General features: G+C 40.7%; 1 protein-coding gene across 1 annotated transcript; it reads right to left on the bottom strand.

The window, feature by feature from the left end:
- Positions 1-390: 390 nt before the first annotated feature.
- CDC20B (cell division cycle 20B) lies at positions 391-20188 on the bottom strand (the record flags this gene model as incomplete). The annotated part of the gene is made up of 9 exons (XM_010149188.1): positions 391-554; positions 4188-4305; positions 5031-5156; positions 6294-6522; positions 9428-9522; positions 10365-10561; positions 12338-12448; positions 15188-15287; positions 20067-20188. Coding segments are annotated over 9 exons (1262 nt in total), but the record flags the coding sequence as incomplete, so codon positions are not given.
- Positions 20189-20509: the final 321 nt, after the last annotated feature.

Here is a 20509-nt window from a genome sequence, read left to right as displayed (position 1 = left end):
GCTGACCCTAGCCTTCGAATGACCCAAGGAAATTTACATGAATTGGCATCTGATTCCCAATGGGGATGCTAAGATGATGTAAAATTACTTACAAGAATCATAGCTAAAAGCAGGACCTAAGACTTTATGCTGGCACTTGACACAAGATGGATTCCATCCATGCTTGCTAGTTTAATGAAAATAAATATGGTGTTATTTTTCAGAGTTAGAATATTTTTTCTCTAGGGTAAGACAAGCTACTAACATTTCACAGGATGGACTGGGGGAAAATTCCTTTCTCTTGAAAAAATTATATGTTCTTTTGCCAGGTTTCCATTGGAAAGAACATACATATTTTGAATTATCCAATGGGGTAAGTACATTTAATCGCTTGCTTTCAAGGAAAAGAAATCACAAGAATGAGCTCAGATAGCCATTAGAAAAAGCCTTGCTGCTGTGCTTCCTCTCCCCAGACTCGTGGCATTTCCACAGACAAGCTATGCCATCAGCCGCAACGGAAAAGAGCCTGCACTGATCTGGGCTCAGGGCGATATGCAGGACTCTCCCCTTGTGACCTGAAAAATAAAATACATATAAAAAATGCAAAGATATATCACAATTCTAGACTGATTATGCCAGTGACTTTCACTATCCCCACCCATAGCATGGCTTGTTCCACTTCTACTGCAGCAGCTCGAAATGCTGCATAGGATGTAGGGAGATGGCCCTATCTCTGTAATACTGTCACATTAAGAAAGAGCTGAAGGCAGTCTTTTCTTATTAGGGACCAGTCCTTAACTGCTAGGGCTGTGCCGCATCGACAAGACATTTCTGTCAAAGAAGAACGTTGAACCTGAACCCTTGATTCTCCACTACCATATCAGTCCCACCGGTGTTGGGTAATGTGTCTCACTGCTGAGCTTTCCCATCTGGCTGCACACGCCTTGCAGACAGTTTGCAGCTGATCCAACAATCATGAGATAGTGTCTCCAGCTGCACAGTTATTACCGTTAAGATCTTTTAACAGTGATCCTACTGAATAATTTATTGGAATTGTATATTGAGTTCATCTGTAGCTGTAGAAACTTTGGGAGCCAGAGACTGAAGGACAGAAGCTGCCCCAGTCTGTCAGCACAAAGAACAGACAAAACTTATTAATCTGGTAAAACATTTATCTCCCTCAGTAGAAGCAACTGAATTTGAACTGAAGGCAGAAAAATTCTGGTATTAAACTGAGACTGTTGGGACCTGTATTTACATCTGCTTTCCTGTATCATCCAGCACAATGTCAATGCTATGCAAACCCATGAGGTTTTAGGCACACAGGGGAATGAGAAATTAGATGCCTTTATAGTCTAAGTTACTGGCCATTAGCTTCTCTGGTTGGGTGAGTTACTGGTAATCATATGGCTGAGCTAGTCACTCAAGGGGAAAAAAAGAAAATTCTGAGACATAGTGTATCTTATCTAAAACAGACCAGATGAACCACATCCTAAAAGGAAGTGTGAAGGTATGAAGCAAGTCTTGGGTGACCAACTTGAATGAATGGGGGTGACCTATCTCCTCCCATCATCCTATATCTGAATTCTCTAAGAACACAATGGGCATAACCCTTCTCTTACTCAAAATAACATTATAAGGATAAATATGTGAGGAACTCTAAAGCCCCCTGAAACTGTGGGACTTATCACAATCACAGAATGGTTTGGGTTGGAAGGGACCTTAGAGACCATATAGTTCAAACTCCCCTGCCATGGGCAGGGACACCTTCCACTAGACCAGGTTGCTCAAAGCCTCGTCCAGCCTGGCCTTGAACACTTGAACACAATGGTATCTGGTGAAGAGCCATAGGACTGTTGCAGAGGGACAGTCTACCTAACTCTGCAAAGCTGCTACAATGGCTCTCTGGAGCCACTGTGACTAAAAGCAACTCTCTGCTGTCCTGGGGTTGAGTGACATGTGTCCCACCCAAACGTGGTGTCTAGAATTCCAACAACACCATTAAATTATATCAGCAGAGATTAATTTTGAGGCTTTGCTCCTTCTCAAGTTATTGAAGTCAACATGATCTTTGTCAGTATTGAAGACCATGAGTTTACAGCTCAGCGAATTTCTTACCCTGTCTCCAGTGTCTCTAACGACTTTGGAGGAACAGCTGGAGATGTAATCTCTGGAGACATCCAAAACTATCCACAACACCGACTGAAATGTGATTAGTAGTTTCAGTCAAGAAGATGTGAAGTAGGATAGGGAGAAATCAGAAAAGTTGACATTATTCATTTCTGTATTTTCTGAGTGGAGACAGTTGGGGTTTTATTTCATTGTTTCAAGATCACATGCAGGTACCTTTCAAAGCAATTACAGTTTTGTTTGCTTACATGTTTCCTTTGATCTACAACAACTTTCCTAAGGGGAAGGCATTTACATCCAAAATTAATCTTTTTCTCTTAAAAATTACTCCAATAGTTCTATCAGCAGTGTTTCGAAACTGGACTCAGTGCTTTAAAAAGGTTACTATCTTTCAGTTCTGAATATGCCCAGTAATAGTAACCTCAATTAGTAAAGTACTCAACAGTAGCTGATGGTGTTTCATTGTTAGCTGAAATGTTCAGCATCTTGCAGGAGGATTAAACAGGGAGATTCAGTTCTGATTTATCTGCTCATTTCTTTAGCTGTAAAACTTATGTGGTTAAGGGTGTCTGAGGCTGATTTAGAATAATCCCAAAATCATCCATCACAGTACTTTTTCTGAACGTTATTTGATACATTGACAATTTCTTCCAACATTCAATTGCTTAGAGTAAGGTAATAAGAGTCTTCATAAGCAGGAGTATATCTGTGTAACAATTACCTGGTCTTTTTGTTCATAAAAATTAGTTTCTCTTGCAGACAAGTAAACTGAATAGGAAACAGGATGATAAGTAAACCTCCAGCTTCACCAAATTACCAATGCTTTTGACTTATATGGCAAATAAAAGGGTACACTGTTCTCAAAGGTAAGTATAAATGTAGGTTTCATTTCAGATAGTATATTCAAGTCACAAAGACTTGGGAAACCTCAAGGTATAGTTGTTAAGACTAATGATCGTGTCAGTTTCCAGATCACTCCTCAGGACACCACAGGACATGACCTTAAGAGCAATACATAAATGAGCAGGGATAAGGAAGGAAAAGCAGCACAGACAAGCAGCATTACACAAGGAGAATGTGTAATCAGATCCACATATGTCTCTGCTGCCCTCTCTCTCCTGTCCATCTTTGACTCTCCTGTGTTTTCCTCTTATAGGCTTTTACAGGTGTTGAAGCCAAACCCCTGCTTCCAGCCCAAGTCACTGGTTCCAAGGACAGCATCCAAATATCAGCTGCTAGGTTAAAAATCCAAAGCTGATCTGGCCATACGTTGTCAGTGAGTGCGAAAAAAGCAACCATACTTGTAAAAATGCAGACAGTGTGCAAATGCTTTTTCTTTTAATTTCAGATGCTTCCATTGGACCACTTGTTAACACTGAAACAATTAAAGCTTAATGGAAAGGAGTGATGGAAAGCATCAGAAACAAGAAGGTGTAACAGCAAGGAACAACTTTTATGTGGACTGTAACCCTACAGCTTCATGGACCAACACAGAGATACAAGGAAACTCCACTTCCTCGAGTTGTACAAGTGGAACACGCTGCACTGCACTGCTTCACAGCTAAAATCATTCATTAGAATCCAGACAGCTCTAAATAACATAGGGAGATTTATTTCAAATGTCATTAAGAAGCTGGTTCGGAATCCTTCCATGATGAGCTGCAAAACTGAGAAGTCACATCAGGTTTGAGTTGTCTAGAAGGCCATCAGCCTAGAATATACTGGAAGCAGCCTGACATTGGCACACTCGGTCCACATCTCATAAGCCTTAGGGAGAAGTGAAAATCCACATCCTGCACCTGGGATGGCGTTAGAAATTACAGGAGAGTATCCCATCATTAAAGCCAAGGAATTTTACAGAGGCAACTGACACTGTTATCTTAATAAGTCAACCTTTACAACCCCATCCATCAGGACTGTGCGCATGAATGCATGTGTGTAGGCAGAGGGAGGATGTGTAGGAGACTGCTCATTTAACTCTATTTTATGTAAATGCAATAAGGTATGTACTTCCAAAACCACACTGATTAAACAGATAATTAACTGAAATAGTTCAAACTCTTAACTGAAATACTTGCCATACAGTTCTGATGAATTGATAAGCATGGGGTACTCCCATATTTTCATCTGATTTCCAGGAAGGCCTTGTCCAGTCATCAGTTGGCTGGTTTTGGGTAACCAGACCAAGGAACAAATCTATTGCGATTTAAAAATCTGCTTTAGTTTTCAGAAAGGGTCAACATGCACCATTCAGACTTAAAATGTCATCTACAGTGTTTAAACAAGATACTGAGAAATTGTCCCAGCAGAATATTTACTTAGATAGAAGGATCATTTCATTCCTTGCAACACTTTGAAGTCGAGTTGCCTTGTTGTCCTATCTAAACTTTGTAATAGCTTATCAGTATAAAACCAAAGCCCTTCAAACACATCCTCAGCTCAGCTGGAACAACTCCAGGAAAACCAAGAGCTATGCTGCTTTGCACTAGCTGAAAATCTGTTCCTCTGTCTCCTAATACTCAAACTCCAGAGACGGATGTTTGCCCTCTGACTCTCACACCTCTTCTCACCCCAGCACTCCGGGAATTTTCCCTCACCCTCAACATCCTCTCCACAGCATGAGTTTTGGCCAAAACTATTATTGACAATAAGGAAAAGATGATGAGAAGTGTCTGGCTGCGAGACCACCTCCTCTTCAATCACTTCTGTGGGTAGACAGAAGTGGTGCATGAGAAACAACAAACTGCTTCTGAGTCCAATCACACACTGCAGTGCCGAATGTAGCACAACTGCACATCCAGAGAAAATCCTGCTGTTCCTCTGACCGCAGAACCACCCTCAAGGTCAGTAGGACTTTGCCAAATGAGCACAGTTACACAAAAAGACCACAGCCTAAATATGCAGACATTTCATCATTTCACCTGAGAATCTGTAGCTGCACTTTGGATGATTTTCTCACAATTTATGTCCCAGACACGCAAAACCCCATCTTTCATTCCACCCCCTGTAGCAAGGACTTTGGACTGCCAAGGACACCAGTTCACAGCCTAAAATAAAGAAAACAGATGTCAGAACAGACTAGGAGGTTAGCTAAAAAAAAATCTGAGTAGATTTTGCTTAAAAGCTTAGTTGGAAAAATGAACTGCAATGAGCACCCAGAATGTATATTTAGCTTTTTTCACCCTACACCATGCTCTTCCTCCATATACAAACAGCAGTGTAGAATCCCAAAACTCCAAATACTGCTTCCTTTGCCATTGCTTCACAGAAGCCTACGCTGTCCCAGGTACGCTCACAAAATTCCAGTTTCTCTGCTTACCTTTCACAGGCCACAGGTTCACAGCTCAGTACCAGAAGAACCCAGCATACCAGCAGAACCAGGATACAGTCTCACTGCCTAAGCCAAGCCACCACAGAAGCCTAAGCAACGTGACTTACAGGGCTTGCAAGAGACATGGTTTCTTCTGAGATATTTCCAGCATATGCCTATGGCCTACATTCTGAAGTTATTATTGCCTACTAAGAACTGAATTCCACCTATTTCAATAACCTCCACTGGCCCTTTAACACCAACACTTCAGGCCAGCCTCAGACTACTCTGGGAGAATAAACAGCTTTTAATTGCTGGGCTCCCCTGCCCCTTACTGCTGATACCTGTCTTCTCTGCTACAAAGACTGGGAGTTCATAAAGATGAGGGATCTAAGTTGAAGAATTTAATGAAGAATTATTTCCAGTTTCTCACTTTGCATTCTTTGCTGCCAGCAATGACATGAAAATATGGGCATGAAGGCAAAGGAAACCTCCTATTTAAAATAATTTCAGCAGAAATAATTTTCCAAGACTCCAAAAATTGAAAAATCTTGTTTGTTAACCTCTAAGTATTGAACCACTGAAGTTTTCTGTGCAAAACAGAGGAGAAGGCTGTAAATTCTATTTTTATTTGGCATTTTATTTTCAATCTACTATCTACTAATGCAGTGAAATTTACTGATCAAAGCCTTAGCAAACTTATCTGTGACTTGGAATGAGGAGAACTGGTCTTAAAATTAACTGGATCACATTCAGGGGAGAAGAAACTAATAGAAATCAGGTAGATAAACTGCAAAATTCCCAAAGTGTCCATATCAACAATGTGATTTCAAGAGAGCAAATATAGAAAAGCAGACATTCCTTCTCCAGATACCTTAACTGCTGAGGAATGAGGTATAGTTTTCAGTGGCTGTGACTGCACTTTCACACCAGGGTCACTAGGCCAGATATTCAATATACCATCACTAGACCCACTTGCCAGCAACTGGTTGGATAGTGACCATTTCAGGCTGCAAATGCTCTGTTTGTTCTGGCAAAGAGTCCCAACATGGTGCTGAGCAACCCGAACATCATGGTGATGAATAGATCCTAATCGTGAACCACTGTAGACAGAAGAAGACAGCATGGGTTTAATGTTAAAGAAGACAAGCTACACCATCACACTGGTGTTTCTTCAGTGGTTTCAGAAGCAAACCACATCAGAGTGAAATGTGTCTGCAGAAAAACAGTACTTCAGTAAAAGAAAACACAAACCAGCTATCAAAAGCACACCCTGACTGTAGAGGTGGCTGACAACAGAAAGGAGCCGAGCAGCTCTGCAGTTCAAGCCAGGCAGAGTACCTGTTTCCTCTTGTGGCTTTCATTTCCCTGAAGATACATTTCATTGTATGCCATTAACCTGCACCCTGTTCAACTGTCAAGCCATTTAATGTACACTCTTCTCTGTTTTTAAAGAAAAAATGGTTTGCAAGATGGTTTCTGACAGGGCCACATGACTCCATGTCCACCAAAGAGGCAGTGTAAAACTGCATCGCTCTGAGAAAGGACTTAGTAATGAGTAAGAGTGTGTTCTTGGATTCTGTCCCTTTCCTTGTCCTCTTTCTCCCTCCCACCTCCAGGCATAAAGAAAATCTGCACAGCTTGACACTGTTGCAATAAATACCTGTTATGAAATGTATTCATGGTTCTACGGCCAGTATCACCTGTCTGCCAAAGGAAGGAAGAAATACCCGGCCTAGAGCCACAGCTATTGGCTACAGCTTAGCTCCTGGATGTGGGTTTTATACATCAATAGTAGAGCTGAACTGAAAACAATTAAAATACCTTGCAGTCAATTTTTTTTTCCTGCCTTTGCAAGCATATTACCTACGTTAAACCTATGCCAGAACAGAAGAGCTTCATGGTGGAAACTCACACTTCCCACTATCCTGATGACACTGACAAGAATCAGCAAGTTCAATACCACCTTTCTGGGTATCTGAGAAACAGTTATCTGACATCACTGCAACAGATTAATTTAAGGCAATCATAACTGCAGACTTTACCATACTGGTTCATAAAGATTTTTTCAGATGCAAGTTGAGTGATTTGGAAGCTCTAAAAATGCACACACAAAACTGACTGATTGCAAGAAATGTCATTCTATTTTACTTGTATTATGGACTTGCCAAGCTCTTGATGTTCACAAAAGCATGAAAGACTCCAACCATGCAGTTCTCCAGTGAATATTAAGCACATCTTTATGGAAAATACCTATGAGGATATGTGGGAATATGTGCATTATATGCACAGCCATCATCAATTGCCTTCTGAAGATTTATCCAGATTTTTCCTACTAAACAATAAGCAGAAAATCTAACCAAGAGAAACAAAATTGAACTGCCAGTGTTGGCCATATTAAGCTTTTCAGTAATTCTAGTTGTATGAGTGGGAAAGAACTGGGCTCCTGAGAATCCTGGATGAAAGAATGGTTTTTCACTTGGCATAAAAAGAAATCCAATTTGCTTTTGACACGGAAGATAGAATCTATTTTGCTAAAGACAAAGAGAAGCCAACAGTATTTTTTGTGACAGGTTAATATATGGTATTGAAATTTATTTACACATTCATGATGGCCTATTCTTGGACTGGTTTTAACCATAGAAATTAGTACGTAATCCCAAAGTATCAATCATTGATTGTGAAGTTTACTGTAAGAATATTGCTCTCATTTTAGTAACAGTGAATATTAATTCCACATCTTTTTTCCTGCTATACAGTATCTTAAGTCTGCCCTAAGGTTAGAATGAACTGCTCAGTTTCAAACTTAGCAAGAGATGTAAATGTTACCTCAACCTCATCTGTCAACTGTAACTGTAGTTCTTTTTTATCATCAATTTCTACTTAGAGATATCTGTAATTTAAGTTTCTGTTGTTTTTGCTCCTTCGGCCAAGCTGAAATGCAAATTGAAACTAACGCTTGCTGTAATAAGCCTATGCCACTTGGCATTGGCAGGATGTTCTAGCTGCACCCTTGTAATATAACCCACCCAGCGTGCCTAGTCTAGCAACAGCATTTTATTAACTGGTTGTTTGCTGGTATCCTTGTACCTCACTCCACCCAGCAGACCTCGTACAGTCAAAAGCCAGAGCATCATGTGAAATCAAAATAAAACTACCTGTAGTGTTCCTATCCAGAGATACTACTTACATTTTGAGTTTAACAATAAGGTCAGTCCACCCCTGCTATTATTGCTGCATTTAAGTAAAAGTGAAGACTATCACATTATTTTAAAATCATAGAAGCATCCACAAACAAGTCTCCCCTCAGCCCTTTCAAGTCTGAGTCAAAGATCTGAAAACAGGAAGTGGGAGGAAAAAAACCACAAAAGCATACACTTGATCCTTCTCAGCGGAGTCCCCATATTGAAATGATTCCTAAACATAAAATATTCACCAGCTAGTGTAAAATTAACCCTTGGCAATGCAAAGGTCAGCCACTTCAACCCTCCTTGGGTTGTGGATAACAATAAGCTGGCCTTCCTTCCCTTGTAGATACACAGCTAGAGATGTGTGCCAGCTCTTAACAGCTGTGTTTCCCTGTGCAGCTGAAAACACAGACACACTCTTAACAGCAGTGGAGGGGCAGCCTAAACTACATGCCCATCTCCCTGTCAGCAAGCAGGGTCTGCTTTTTGGAGTCCAGACCCCACTGGAGACAAGACTATATCAGGCTAAGGCTTTGCACAAAACCAGAGCCACAGCCTCCACCTCCTAGTGAAATTCTGCAAGTGGTGACAGCTTTCTGGAAGGAGAATAAGAAACAAAGACTAAAGAGGCAGGCTAAATCCTGTTTGGCTGCTTTCCTGCCATACAGTAAATCTACACGTGATTTCTGAGATGGCCAATGAGTAGAAGGACAGGATAAATCACCTTTGAGCAAAGTCAATGAAAACAGCTAAAACAAATGGGACATTTGCCCAAGTAACAGCAGCAGAACCCTTTCTGGGAATATCCTATACCACTCACCTGCTCAGAATATAATGATTCCAGCTCAGAGCTCCAACTACAGACAGGTGACCAAACATATTTCTCAACCTCTTTTTGGTTTCAATGTCCCACAGCTGCCAATCCAAATGATAAAATAAATTTAACAACAAAACGAAAAAAAAAAGGGTTTTCTCTTCATTTGTTTTCAAGTATGCCATTGCCCAGTTTTGATTTGACAGATGGACAACCTCAAGCTCATTTATTTCACAAGTAAGACAAGAAGGAGTATTTCCAAATTTTGGCACCTGTATCAGTGATGCTGAAGTCAGGCAGGATTGGAGGGAATCCACATCCCTGAGTATAAGCTATTTATTTACATGTCAGCATTTGGAAGCCCATACTTGAAAGTACTGTTCAGTACCTTCAGACCGATGACTCACGACTGCAGCAGGTACGTTCCCATACTACTCAGCATCTCAGCCAAAGCCCCACAGAAATCTTTTGCTAACAGAACCATCCTATAACAGTAGGCTAAGAGGTATGAGTATAATCAGACTGAAGTAAAATTCTCATGTGTGAATTCATAAGGAGAGTTTTGGCTTGAGTTCTCAAGGCATTGATCACTACAGCCATCCTAGCAATAGAGATACAAGAAAAAATAGCCTACAGTGAGTAAAATAATTAAATGAAAGAGTTCCTATTACAGGTGGAAAAAAAATTGGCTCTTGAAAGTCATGAGCTTTTTAGCAACTCCAGAGGGTCCGTTACATATAGATAACACTGAATGTCATTAAGCCATTCAGTACGGTGCATTATGACAAAGGTAAGTGTCATATATGGTCTCCAGCAGAGTTATTCTGTAGTTTAACCAAACATTTTCAATAGTTTCCTTTAAAAAAAAAAATCAATACCTAATTGTCATGTGGCCATTTTAGCTAAAAATGTAGAAAGAGTAATAAGGTAAACTATCTAGTACTTGCACTTCTCCATTACTGGTGCCAATTGCAAGGCAAGTTCCTTCTTGTATCCAAGCCAGAGATGAAACGTATTTGGAACTGGATTTCAAATCAATGCTTTCAATGACTTGAAGATTTCCTCCATTCCAGATGTGTGCAGCAGGTCCCACAGCAACAGCAATGAGATTTTCAAGGCTCCAGTCCAGTATGTTTAGATCTAGAAGAAAGCTACAAAAAAATTACTGCAAAAAGGTGTAGGTAATAGCATGGGGTGAGGAGAAGTATGATTTGGGGGAGACAAGCACTTTTTTTTTAACAGCTATGGAAAAACTTCAAGAGAATACTTCTATGAAACCATTACTAGTAATTATTCCTACTACATGAAGGAGAGTGTCTCCAACAAGCCAAGGTCTTCATAAATCTAATGTCCATAAACTGGTATGATGGCACAGCAGGATCCGACTTACAGCTTCCTCACCAGAATTTATTAACTATCACCCTGCGGTTTGGATCGACACATCATTCTAATTTCTGCCAGTGGCTATGAGGCTTCTCCACCAACAGCTACAGTTCCAAAATCGCCATTGTTCCAAGGTAGTTCTTGTTACTGAAGAAGATACAGGACAAAGTTTATATGCTGCAGTCTGTCCTACCCTGATAATATTTACGCTGCATTTGATAGGACAAAAAATGCAGAAAGGAATTAGAGAAATTCTATTCCTCACCTCCAGAGCTTGCTCAGCAAATGTATGATTGAAAGACTGTTTCCACAGCCCCTGATGCTGGGTGCATTGCACTTGCAGATCCTGGCAATGCAAGTCACTACAGCAATTAGCCTCAGAACAGCCTGCTATGCCAGGTAGGTCAGAAGAAGTTGGTGTACAACCTTTAATACTAACCCAGGGCATTCTCCCATGTCAAGGGAGACAGCTCAGCTGTCCATTTAGGGCAGCTTAAAAGTAATTTTGTATTACCCTTGAAGCACAGAAGATTGTTACCACAGGCCAAAGTCTTACATCATATTTCTTAACTAAAATAATAGAATCATAGAACGGTTCAGGTTGGAAAGGACCATAACGATTATCTAGTTCCAACGCCTCTGCCATGGGCAGGGACACCTTCCACTAGACCAGGTTGCTTAAAGCCTCATCCAGTCTCGTCTTGAAGACAACCAGGGAAGGGGCATCCACAACTTCTCTGAGCAATCACTCTGAAGAACAACTAAATCCTGGTTGTTGCAACCAGAAATAAGTACTAAGAAATCACTTCCAAAGACTTCTGTTAGTGCTGTTAGCCTTGGGACATAACTTCTGCACAATCTGTGTAAATCAAACAAACAAAACTTTGTCCTCTTCATAGATATACATGAACACTTGCAAGGGTATGCTGAAAAAACCTCCACAGGGACAATTACAAATGCTTGCACACAAACAGCTGTTTGTTAGATCTTACAAAGTGTATTATGTATGTATTTGCTGCTGTAGACCACAGATTCATGTGTGTTCATGTGTAACTTGTGCATGTTTAATTTTTGCCTGTGCACCACCAAATACATAAGTGAGGACATAAGTGAGAATTCGAAAGGTATCTATCATCCAAACCATAAACAACATCACAGATGTCTCCCAGAATAAGAGATTTCAAAGTCTACTCAAAGAAGTTGCTGCTGACTGGCTGCTAGTTATCCAAGGCTGATTGCTGAAATGTTTAACTTAAGTATATTGCTTTGATTTTAAAGTTGTACTGAGATCTACAGCTGAAGGAAACTTCATGAGAATGAGTAGTGTTGATTCTAGGGTTTGATCAGTCATGTCCCCATCCTGGGACAGGCAGTTTTCAAAGATGCATCCTTATAAGAAAAATGGCATCATGCATATGCCCTGCAGAGTTCCCATTTTACGTGAAGGGGACACACCTTCACCATCTTTCTTTAAAAACACATAAGCATTCCCAATCTCTGCAAAAAAACAGCACACAGGAGATCCTAACTTACAGTAATCATTGCGCAAGCCAGTAATGTGAAGCCTCGCTTCTGGCTCCAATGGCATGGAAGGCTTCATGATGGTAACAGCTCTAAACTCATTCTGGGCCCCGTCTCGGCATCCTGCATTTGAAAATTCATCACACAGAAATCAGTAATTCAAAACACCACCAGTTTCTGTCAGGCCTAAGCCTTTCACATTCTCACTATATTTGCCTCTCCATGGTCCAGAGGAGACCAGAAGGGTCTAATTTATCCTGCGTAGGCTCAAAAACCTCAACACTGAACTAGGTGAAAGGCTCCTTTTACCACCCCTTTCAAACCTCCCTGGATTTAGTCAGCTAGAACAGAGTATAGGGATGACTATATTTTGTTTAAATTGTACCACAGCTCTATACAGAATCTGGAGGGGTTTGTCTTTTTCACCTCATTTTTCTGTTAAAAGTTGTTAGCAGCAGAATGTTTCATGTGTGCTCTCCCACTTCAAAACCCACGCACAGAGCAGTTAACTTTTTTTCCTTTCTGTTGTTATTTCCCACCAAAGGTCTCCCCCATCAAGGCCTAACCACAGGAAAAAGTTTTTAAATCACACTCACTTTGATCACAGCACACGAAGCTTGTGACAGTAAATAAGCAAAAAACAAAAGCCAATACAACTATGAGCAAGCAGAAGAGTCATTCTTTGTGGTCATTGTCTATATTATGCTGCAAGCACTCCTAAAAATCATAGAAAAACCACCATGAATCATTTAATGCTAGATTTTTTCATGTAAGAAACTATCTTGCTGTAACATGCAGAGCAAAAAGATGAAGGTTCGCATTTCTGCGCTTCTGTGTTTTGACTTCCTTTTTGAATTATTGTCCAGATAAGTCCAAAGACAAATTGTGGAGAACATATTTCACAGTCTTTCCCTGATCTGTCCTCCATCTTCTCTCCTAATCCAAAATTCATTTCTGCCAGGTAACAAATGTTTCGCCTCTCAGCTGGGGTATCCCCTCTCTCTCCAAATAAAGACTGAAGATGAGCAAGAGGCAGACCACAGTGATTTTCTTTTGCATCTAAAATTTTGTGGAGTTAAACAATCAAGCAGGCTTGCAGGAACAACCTTCTCAGACCTGCCCAATGGGACATATAACACTGAATTTGAACCCTAAAAAGATCTAATGTCACTGAAATGAGATTTCACTGTACAGAAAAATCTCTATTTCTAATACGTAGATTTTTGGTTATTTTTGGTAACTTTACCAAACCTTTCTGAGCCCTGCCGAGTAAAATATTTCAGGAAAACTAAGGCACTTAATTTTAACAGTTGGATGAATGGTAAAACTTCTGAAAACACTCTGAAAATGTTTTTCTTCTTTAACATTGGTATTGAGCAGCGAGATACAAAGGATGAAATCATCTCCGTAACCTATTTCAGATTTCTCGTCTCTCATGAGTAATTCATCTACCCCAAGTTCATACTTACCACTCTTTAGCTCCATTCACGTACTTCATTGACACATGAATGTGCATAACAGGCTTTTTAATTATTGAAAATTAAGTTTCTTTGCACCACTTTGTGTTATTTCGCCTGGGTACTAGCAGGTACTGCAGATTTTTGATAGGATTTCGTCTCTCACATGCTTGTGTCACTGGTCAAAATGAGACTCAGGAAGTGGTAAGTAGTTGGTACTGTCACACCAGACCACTTGATCAACAAGTAGGTGGGTGGAATAAAACCTGGTATTCCTGATAACTGTATTCATTTGCCATCAAGAAAAACAACACTGTGACTAATCCGTATACTGTTGCTATTAATTGCCCTGAAATGAGTCTTACTTGCATGGAGAAGAGCAACAAGGAGTATATAAATAAAACACCCAGCTCCTACAGGAGCTGAATCCCAGATTAATAAAGAAGCTGTTTCTCACTGGTTTTACATCAGCATGAATCAACCCCTGGCTGGATAGAACATGTCATACACTGAGATACACAGATCACCAAAAGAAATCATCTGTCCAAGACAGAACACAACAAAATATTGGTCTGATATTTAATGAACTGCCTCATGCTCAAAAAACTCTGGGAGTATCTGTTGTACTTCACAGGTTAGTTCTTCACATCCCATGCTTTCCAATTATCTGGCCATTCATGCTCCCTTATGCTCATTCATTCCTAGCATATCTTTTGGAGCAAATTAACCAACTGCCCTGCAGATGCAACCATAGACACAACAAAATATTGGTCTGATATTTAATGAACTGCCTCATGCTCAAAAAACTCTGGGAGTATCTGTTGTACTTCACAGGTTAGTTCTTCACATCCCATGCTTTCCAATTATCTGGCCATTCATGCTCCCTTATGCTCATTCATTCCTAGCATATCTTTTGGAGCAAATTAACCAACTGCCCTGCAGATGCAACCATAGGCAGTGCTGGGGGCAGTTTGCTCCATTCAGCTAGGAGCAACAAGACCCCACCATCTCTGCATGTCCTGCACTCTCATGTACCCAGCAGTCCATATGATACATATCCTGTGCCCATTCTGCAGCTCAACCCCACATTATCTGTAGGGTTCTGAAACTGAAAAGCCTAAAGGAAATTAATGTTTTAGGGCCACCACTCAGATGTCAGATGGGGCCCAAGGAGAGTCAGGTAAAATACTGGGGGTTAACCACAACGGAAGAGCTGGAAAACTCTCTCTTCACAGGCGGCAGGAACTCTAGAAGTAGCTGTGAGCAATGTAGATCTCAGCCACTTTTGTACTATTCTGTGACATTTGCTGGTTGGGGCAGATGCATTTGTTTTTCCAGTATAGATGCAGCCTGCTGTATCTTACTGTTCAGTGTGCATGAGAATATTTGCTATATTGGAACATACCTTTCCAGGTGCAATTGGTATTTTTACAGACCTTGATGTCACCACTTTCTGCAGTGCTATATCCAACCTCCTGGACCATTGGAAGCTGAGAAGGACATTTCTGCCAATATATTGAAGTGAAAACATGACTGTATGAAGAAATCTGTCAAAAAACACACTTAAGCATCATGGATAACAGAACTCCCATCAAAGGGCTCAACACTCATTACATAAAAGCTTCAAAACAGCTTGTCTCTTGGATGGGGACATAAGTAACAAATACAGAATACCCGTGTCCAAACAATGTGCTCTAACTTGAGCCACCATCTTGCCTTCCATAAAACACCAATTCACTGCTAATGATCACGCAAACTTTAACAAAGGTGTTTGAACAAGGCCATCTTACCAGTGGAAGTGGTCCCAGACCCTGCACACCTGTAGGAACTACCACAGGTCACCTGCCAGACCTTAATGCCCTCTTGTCCCCTTCTGAAATGGCTTTTGAACTAATTTTACCAGCACACCATGCCCTGTTTTCTGCATGCAGACAGGAGGCCTCAAGCCTCAGGCTTGCGCTGTGAGGGAAGATCAGTTTTGTAGTGCATACATTGCAGGGCCACTGATTCCAGCATGGCCTGGATGTCAGAGTCCTCTCTCCAACCAGGGTCCCAGAGCCTGGACTTCATGATCCCATTCCTTAAACTAGTATTACAATATGAAACTGAAAATATAGACAAGGTGTCTTCTAAGATGTTTTTAATTCCTTTATCATTTCCTTGGGTGTCAAAGAAATGGATGATGCAGCAGACAAAGATAAGAAAAGGGACATCTGAATGTTATTGGAATTTTCCCTTTTTATTTTTTGGGGGAAAAAAAAATTAGCTCAGGCCCTTAGCCAAGATTCAGGCAAAGGTTCAGATCAGCTCACACAGGAATCCATTCACCAATTATTAATAATATGTGAAACAATGTTCACTGAGTTGAATGCTCTGATGCCAGTTGTATGTTTGGTTTGTAATTATTTATTTACAGTCAGGTGGCAATGCAGCTGATGTTTTTACCAGCCACTCAAGATTAGTATGTTCATCCTCCAATGTCTGTGAAATCTATTCTTCCAAGCACACCCAGTGTTATTCTTTTTCAAAACCCTGCTGCAATCATAAGAAACATCTTACAAAAACATAGCTGGGAAAAAAGTGTTCCTCCTTTATCTTTGCCAGCTGTTCTACAGCAGGTCTTCAGCTCTGAGAGGCGCTTTCTGTATGATTTATATAGACAACTTGGCAGAAAGCTAATCAGATTGCTTGGATCTGTGTCCTTCTAAAATAAGTACAGACATTTCTGTGGAAAACTGATTGTGTACACAAGGAATTAATCTTTTGGCCCATAAAGAGACCACACACATTCACTGCAGTGTGAGAAGATTTTGTTCTTTATGCATCCCACCCCTTTATGCTACCAGGCAGCACAAATTAAATAGTCACTAATTACTGTATCTAAGAAGATTAATAGATTTTTGTACGGCTTTAGCCAAGACTGACTTCCAAATGGTTTTACAAAGAACTTGGGTTTTGGTCGTCCCACAATATTATCTCAAAGACCCCCACATCACACTTTTAAGAAGTGGTTGTGGTCCTTGATGTAGAACTCTGAATATCTTAGTTCTAACTCAACTCCTGCTTGTAAATTATTGTGTAATTCTAGGTAAGTCACTTCAGTGTAGAGTTTAAAGGCTGACACACCATCCACATTGGGACCAGTACTGTTTAATATCTTCATCAACAACACAGTGGGATCGAGTCCACCCACAACAGATTTTCAGATGACACCAAGCTGAGTGGTGCAGTTGACACCCATGAGGGATGAGATGCCATCCAGAGACACCTGGACAAGATCAAGAAGTGGGCCCATGTGAACCTCATGAGGGTCAACAAGGCCAAATGCAGGGTGTTGCACCTGGGTTGGGGCAACCCCCGATATCAATACAGACTGTGGGATAAAGAGATTGAGAGCAGCTCTGAGGAGAAGAACTTGGGAGTACTGGCAGCTGAAAAGCAGGACATGAGCTGACAAAGTGCACTCACAGCCCAGAAAGCTAACCACATCCTGGGACGCATCAAAAGAAGCATGACCAGCAGGTCACGGGAAGTGATTCTGCCCCCCTGCTCTGGTGAGTTTCTCCCTGCAGTGCTGTGTCGAGCCCTGGAGTCCCCAACATGAAAAGTACATGGATCAGTTGGAGCGAGTCCGGAGGGCCCCAAAAATGATCAGAGGGCTGGAGCACCACTCCTATAGGGACAGGCTGAGAGAGTTGGGTTTGGTGAACCTGGAGAAAAGAAGGCTCTGGGGAGACCATGCTGTGGACTTTCAATATTTAAAAAGGGCTTTTAGAAAAGATGGGGACAGACTTTTTAATGTGGCCAGTAGCAAAAGGACCAAGGGTAATGGTTTTAAACTAAAAGAGGGTAGATTCAGACTAGATATGAGAAAGACATTTTTACAGTGAGGGTGGTAAAACACCTGAACAGGTGGCCCATAGAGGTTGTAGATGCTCCATCTCTGGAAATACGGGGCTCTGAGCAACCTGAGCTAGTCAAAGATGTCTTTGCCCATGGCAGCAGGGTTGGACTAGATGACCATTAAGGATCCCTTCCAACCTTTCTATGACTCTATGACTAAGAGTGAAGATGAAGACATACACTCATCTTTTAAAAGATGTTGCATTTTAAGGAAGAAAGTATGTTTTACATACATTACTCCATAGAAAGATCTTATCACCTCACCAAAAAAAAAAAATATACACTGTGGGGCAGATTCAACTACGGTTACTAAACACACAGAGTTGTGTATTTTCACAATTCTAAAATTCACAGACTCTCCAATCAGACCATGGTGGGTGTTGGGAAGGAAGAAAGCACTTCTGGTGAAGGGAGGATTTTCCAGACTATTTTGCTTATTTAGAAAGGAAAGTGGTTGCCCGCAAGACCAGGTTTCCCAGAATGATGTAAAAGCATGGTCTTTGTCCAACATCCAATGACCTTTGCAAGCACAATTATTACAAGCTATCATTCAACAATCCCGTTAGCCCACCTATCCTGATACTACCTCCTTTTCTTAGAAGTTGAGTTTCATACTCTCACAGAACCTTCTCAATAATATTAATTAAGGACTAGAAAACACTATAAACAAAGACATTAAGTATGCATCCCTGAAGCACCCTTACTCAACAGTTATGGTCTAAAAGTAATCATGTGTTGTGGTTTAGCCCCAGTCAGCAACTAAGAACCATACAACTGCTCACTCACATACCCTCTCCACCCACAGTGGGATGAGGAGGAGAATCAGAGGAAAAGGTAAGAAAACCTGTGGGCCGAGATAGGAACCATTTAATAATTGAAACTAAAGGAAATAAAATAATGATACTAACAATGCTGGCAATACAAATAATAACAATACTAGTAGTAGCAGTAGTAATAATATATAATGAAAATAATAGGGGGAAAATATCCAAATTATACAATTGCTCACCACCCAACAACTGATGTCCAGCCAGTCCCCAAGCAGCAAGAGACAGAGCCAGAGACCAAGAGACCCAAGAACTCCAAGAGACAGTACCCTGGCCCACTCGCTCCAACTTATATACTGAGCATGATGTTTTATGGAATGAAACCCCTTGGTCAGTTTGGGTCAGCTGTCCTGGCTGTGTCCCCTACCAGCCTCTTGTAGAGAAGCATCTAGGAGAACAGGAGCAGTATGAGAAACTGAAAAAAATCCTTGGCCTAATATGAACATGGCTTGGCAACAACTACAAACATCAGTATATTGTCAATATTGTTCTCAGCATAAATCCTAAACATAGCCTCATACTAGCTACTGTGAGGAAAATTAACTCTATCCCAACCAAAACCAGCACGTCATGTGAAAACAGCTGTCAGCATCTTCAGTACTGACCTTGCAACTTGTGCAAACAAGGAAAGGAGAGCAGAAGAAAAAGCGTGGTCACTGACTAAAAGTTTACAACTTAATGTATGAACAATCACAATTAGATAGCGCTAAAGTAGAGAGGTAGCTTTGACTGTAATGAATGGTAATAAGCTCTGTTAATACAGACAAGTAGCACCGTGCTCCAGATAAGACATAAATTGTCAAGAAGACAGTGAACAGAAACAGGTGGGTGGCTGGAGCACAGGTTTATTTAATATGACCAAAAAGGAATGGATAATGCCTAAAAAAAAAAAAAACAAACCACAAAACACCACCTAAGGTGTGTCAGTGTCCACTAGGAAAAATGAAAGGATGAAGTGTACAGCAATAGAAAACAACACCTAGATCAAAAGTGATCCGAAGTCTTCGTTTCACATGTTAAGCACATTCCCTGTGTTCTTTCATCCTTGGACCAGAATCTGGCCTTGTACTGTCATAACAAAAAATTTTATTCTCAGAAAGCTACTTTTGGGCAAATTTTTCATAGCACCTCATTCTGACTACGTGACAAAATGGACAGCTACATCCTGCGCAACTGAAGAAATTATCTTCTTCACACACAGTGGTTACTGAGCAAGTGGAAAACTGAGTCATTCATGCCTTTCATGCCTATTTTTTTTTACAATACAGGTTTTCTCTCAGAGGTAACAAACATATCTTGAATGCTTCATTAGCTTGTGTCATTTCGATTTTAGTTTGCACAACAGCCTGGAGGAAGCTGAATCAAGTAAATGACAAAGCAATTGCTCCTGACATTTCTCTAGCAGACATTTCCTAAATAGACCTCCTTTTGTTACTGTTCTCCATGTCAGTAAGGCAATATCCACCTAACAGATTCCAGGCCAAGGTCAAGGTGAAAAAACACATCAGGAAAGCAAATACCCTAACCTATGCATTTCAGTGTTGCATTACTCACCTGTTTCTTTTTCATTTCAGCTCTCCTGTTATTCCTCCCTTCCAAGCCTGCTGCAGGATGACTGCTAGGTAGAGTCACAACAGTCTTCCTGATGGAGAGTTTCATAGGCACCTGAGGTGTCTCTGGAAAAACAATTTTAAGGGAAACAATACCTTTATACACAAGGATATTTGTCACATACTTTTCGGAACAGCACTGATTCTGTAGTAGCAGTACTGTAAAAGCAGATCTGACACACCAAGTGGTCGGGTATTTGCAAATGCTGACATTTGAACCAGTTACCCTGCTTTCTTTTTGTCAGTAAAGAGAAAGAGACATTTCTACAAGTCTATTCATCTTATCCTAAAAGAGATGTCTAAAAAAGGTCAGACTGAACATTCCCTTTATAAAGAGTGCCTGTTTACTCCTGCAGTTCATATCATAAGAATCATAGAATCATAGAA

The sequence above is a fragment of the Eurypyga helias genome, unplaced genomic scaffold, assembly GCF_000690775.1.
Source record: "Eurypyga helias isolate BGI_N326 unplaced genomic scaffold, ASM69077v1 scaffold73, whole genome shotgun sequence".
Taxonomy (NCBI): Eukaryota; Metazoa; Chordata; class Aves; order Eurypygiformes; family Eurypygidae; genus Eurypyga; species Eurypyga helias.
The sequence above is the reverse complement of the archived record's forward strand: the minus strand, read 5'-3'. Positions and strand labels throughout refer to the sequence as shown.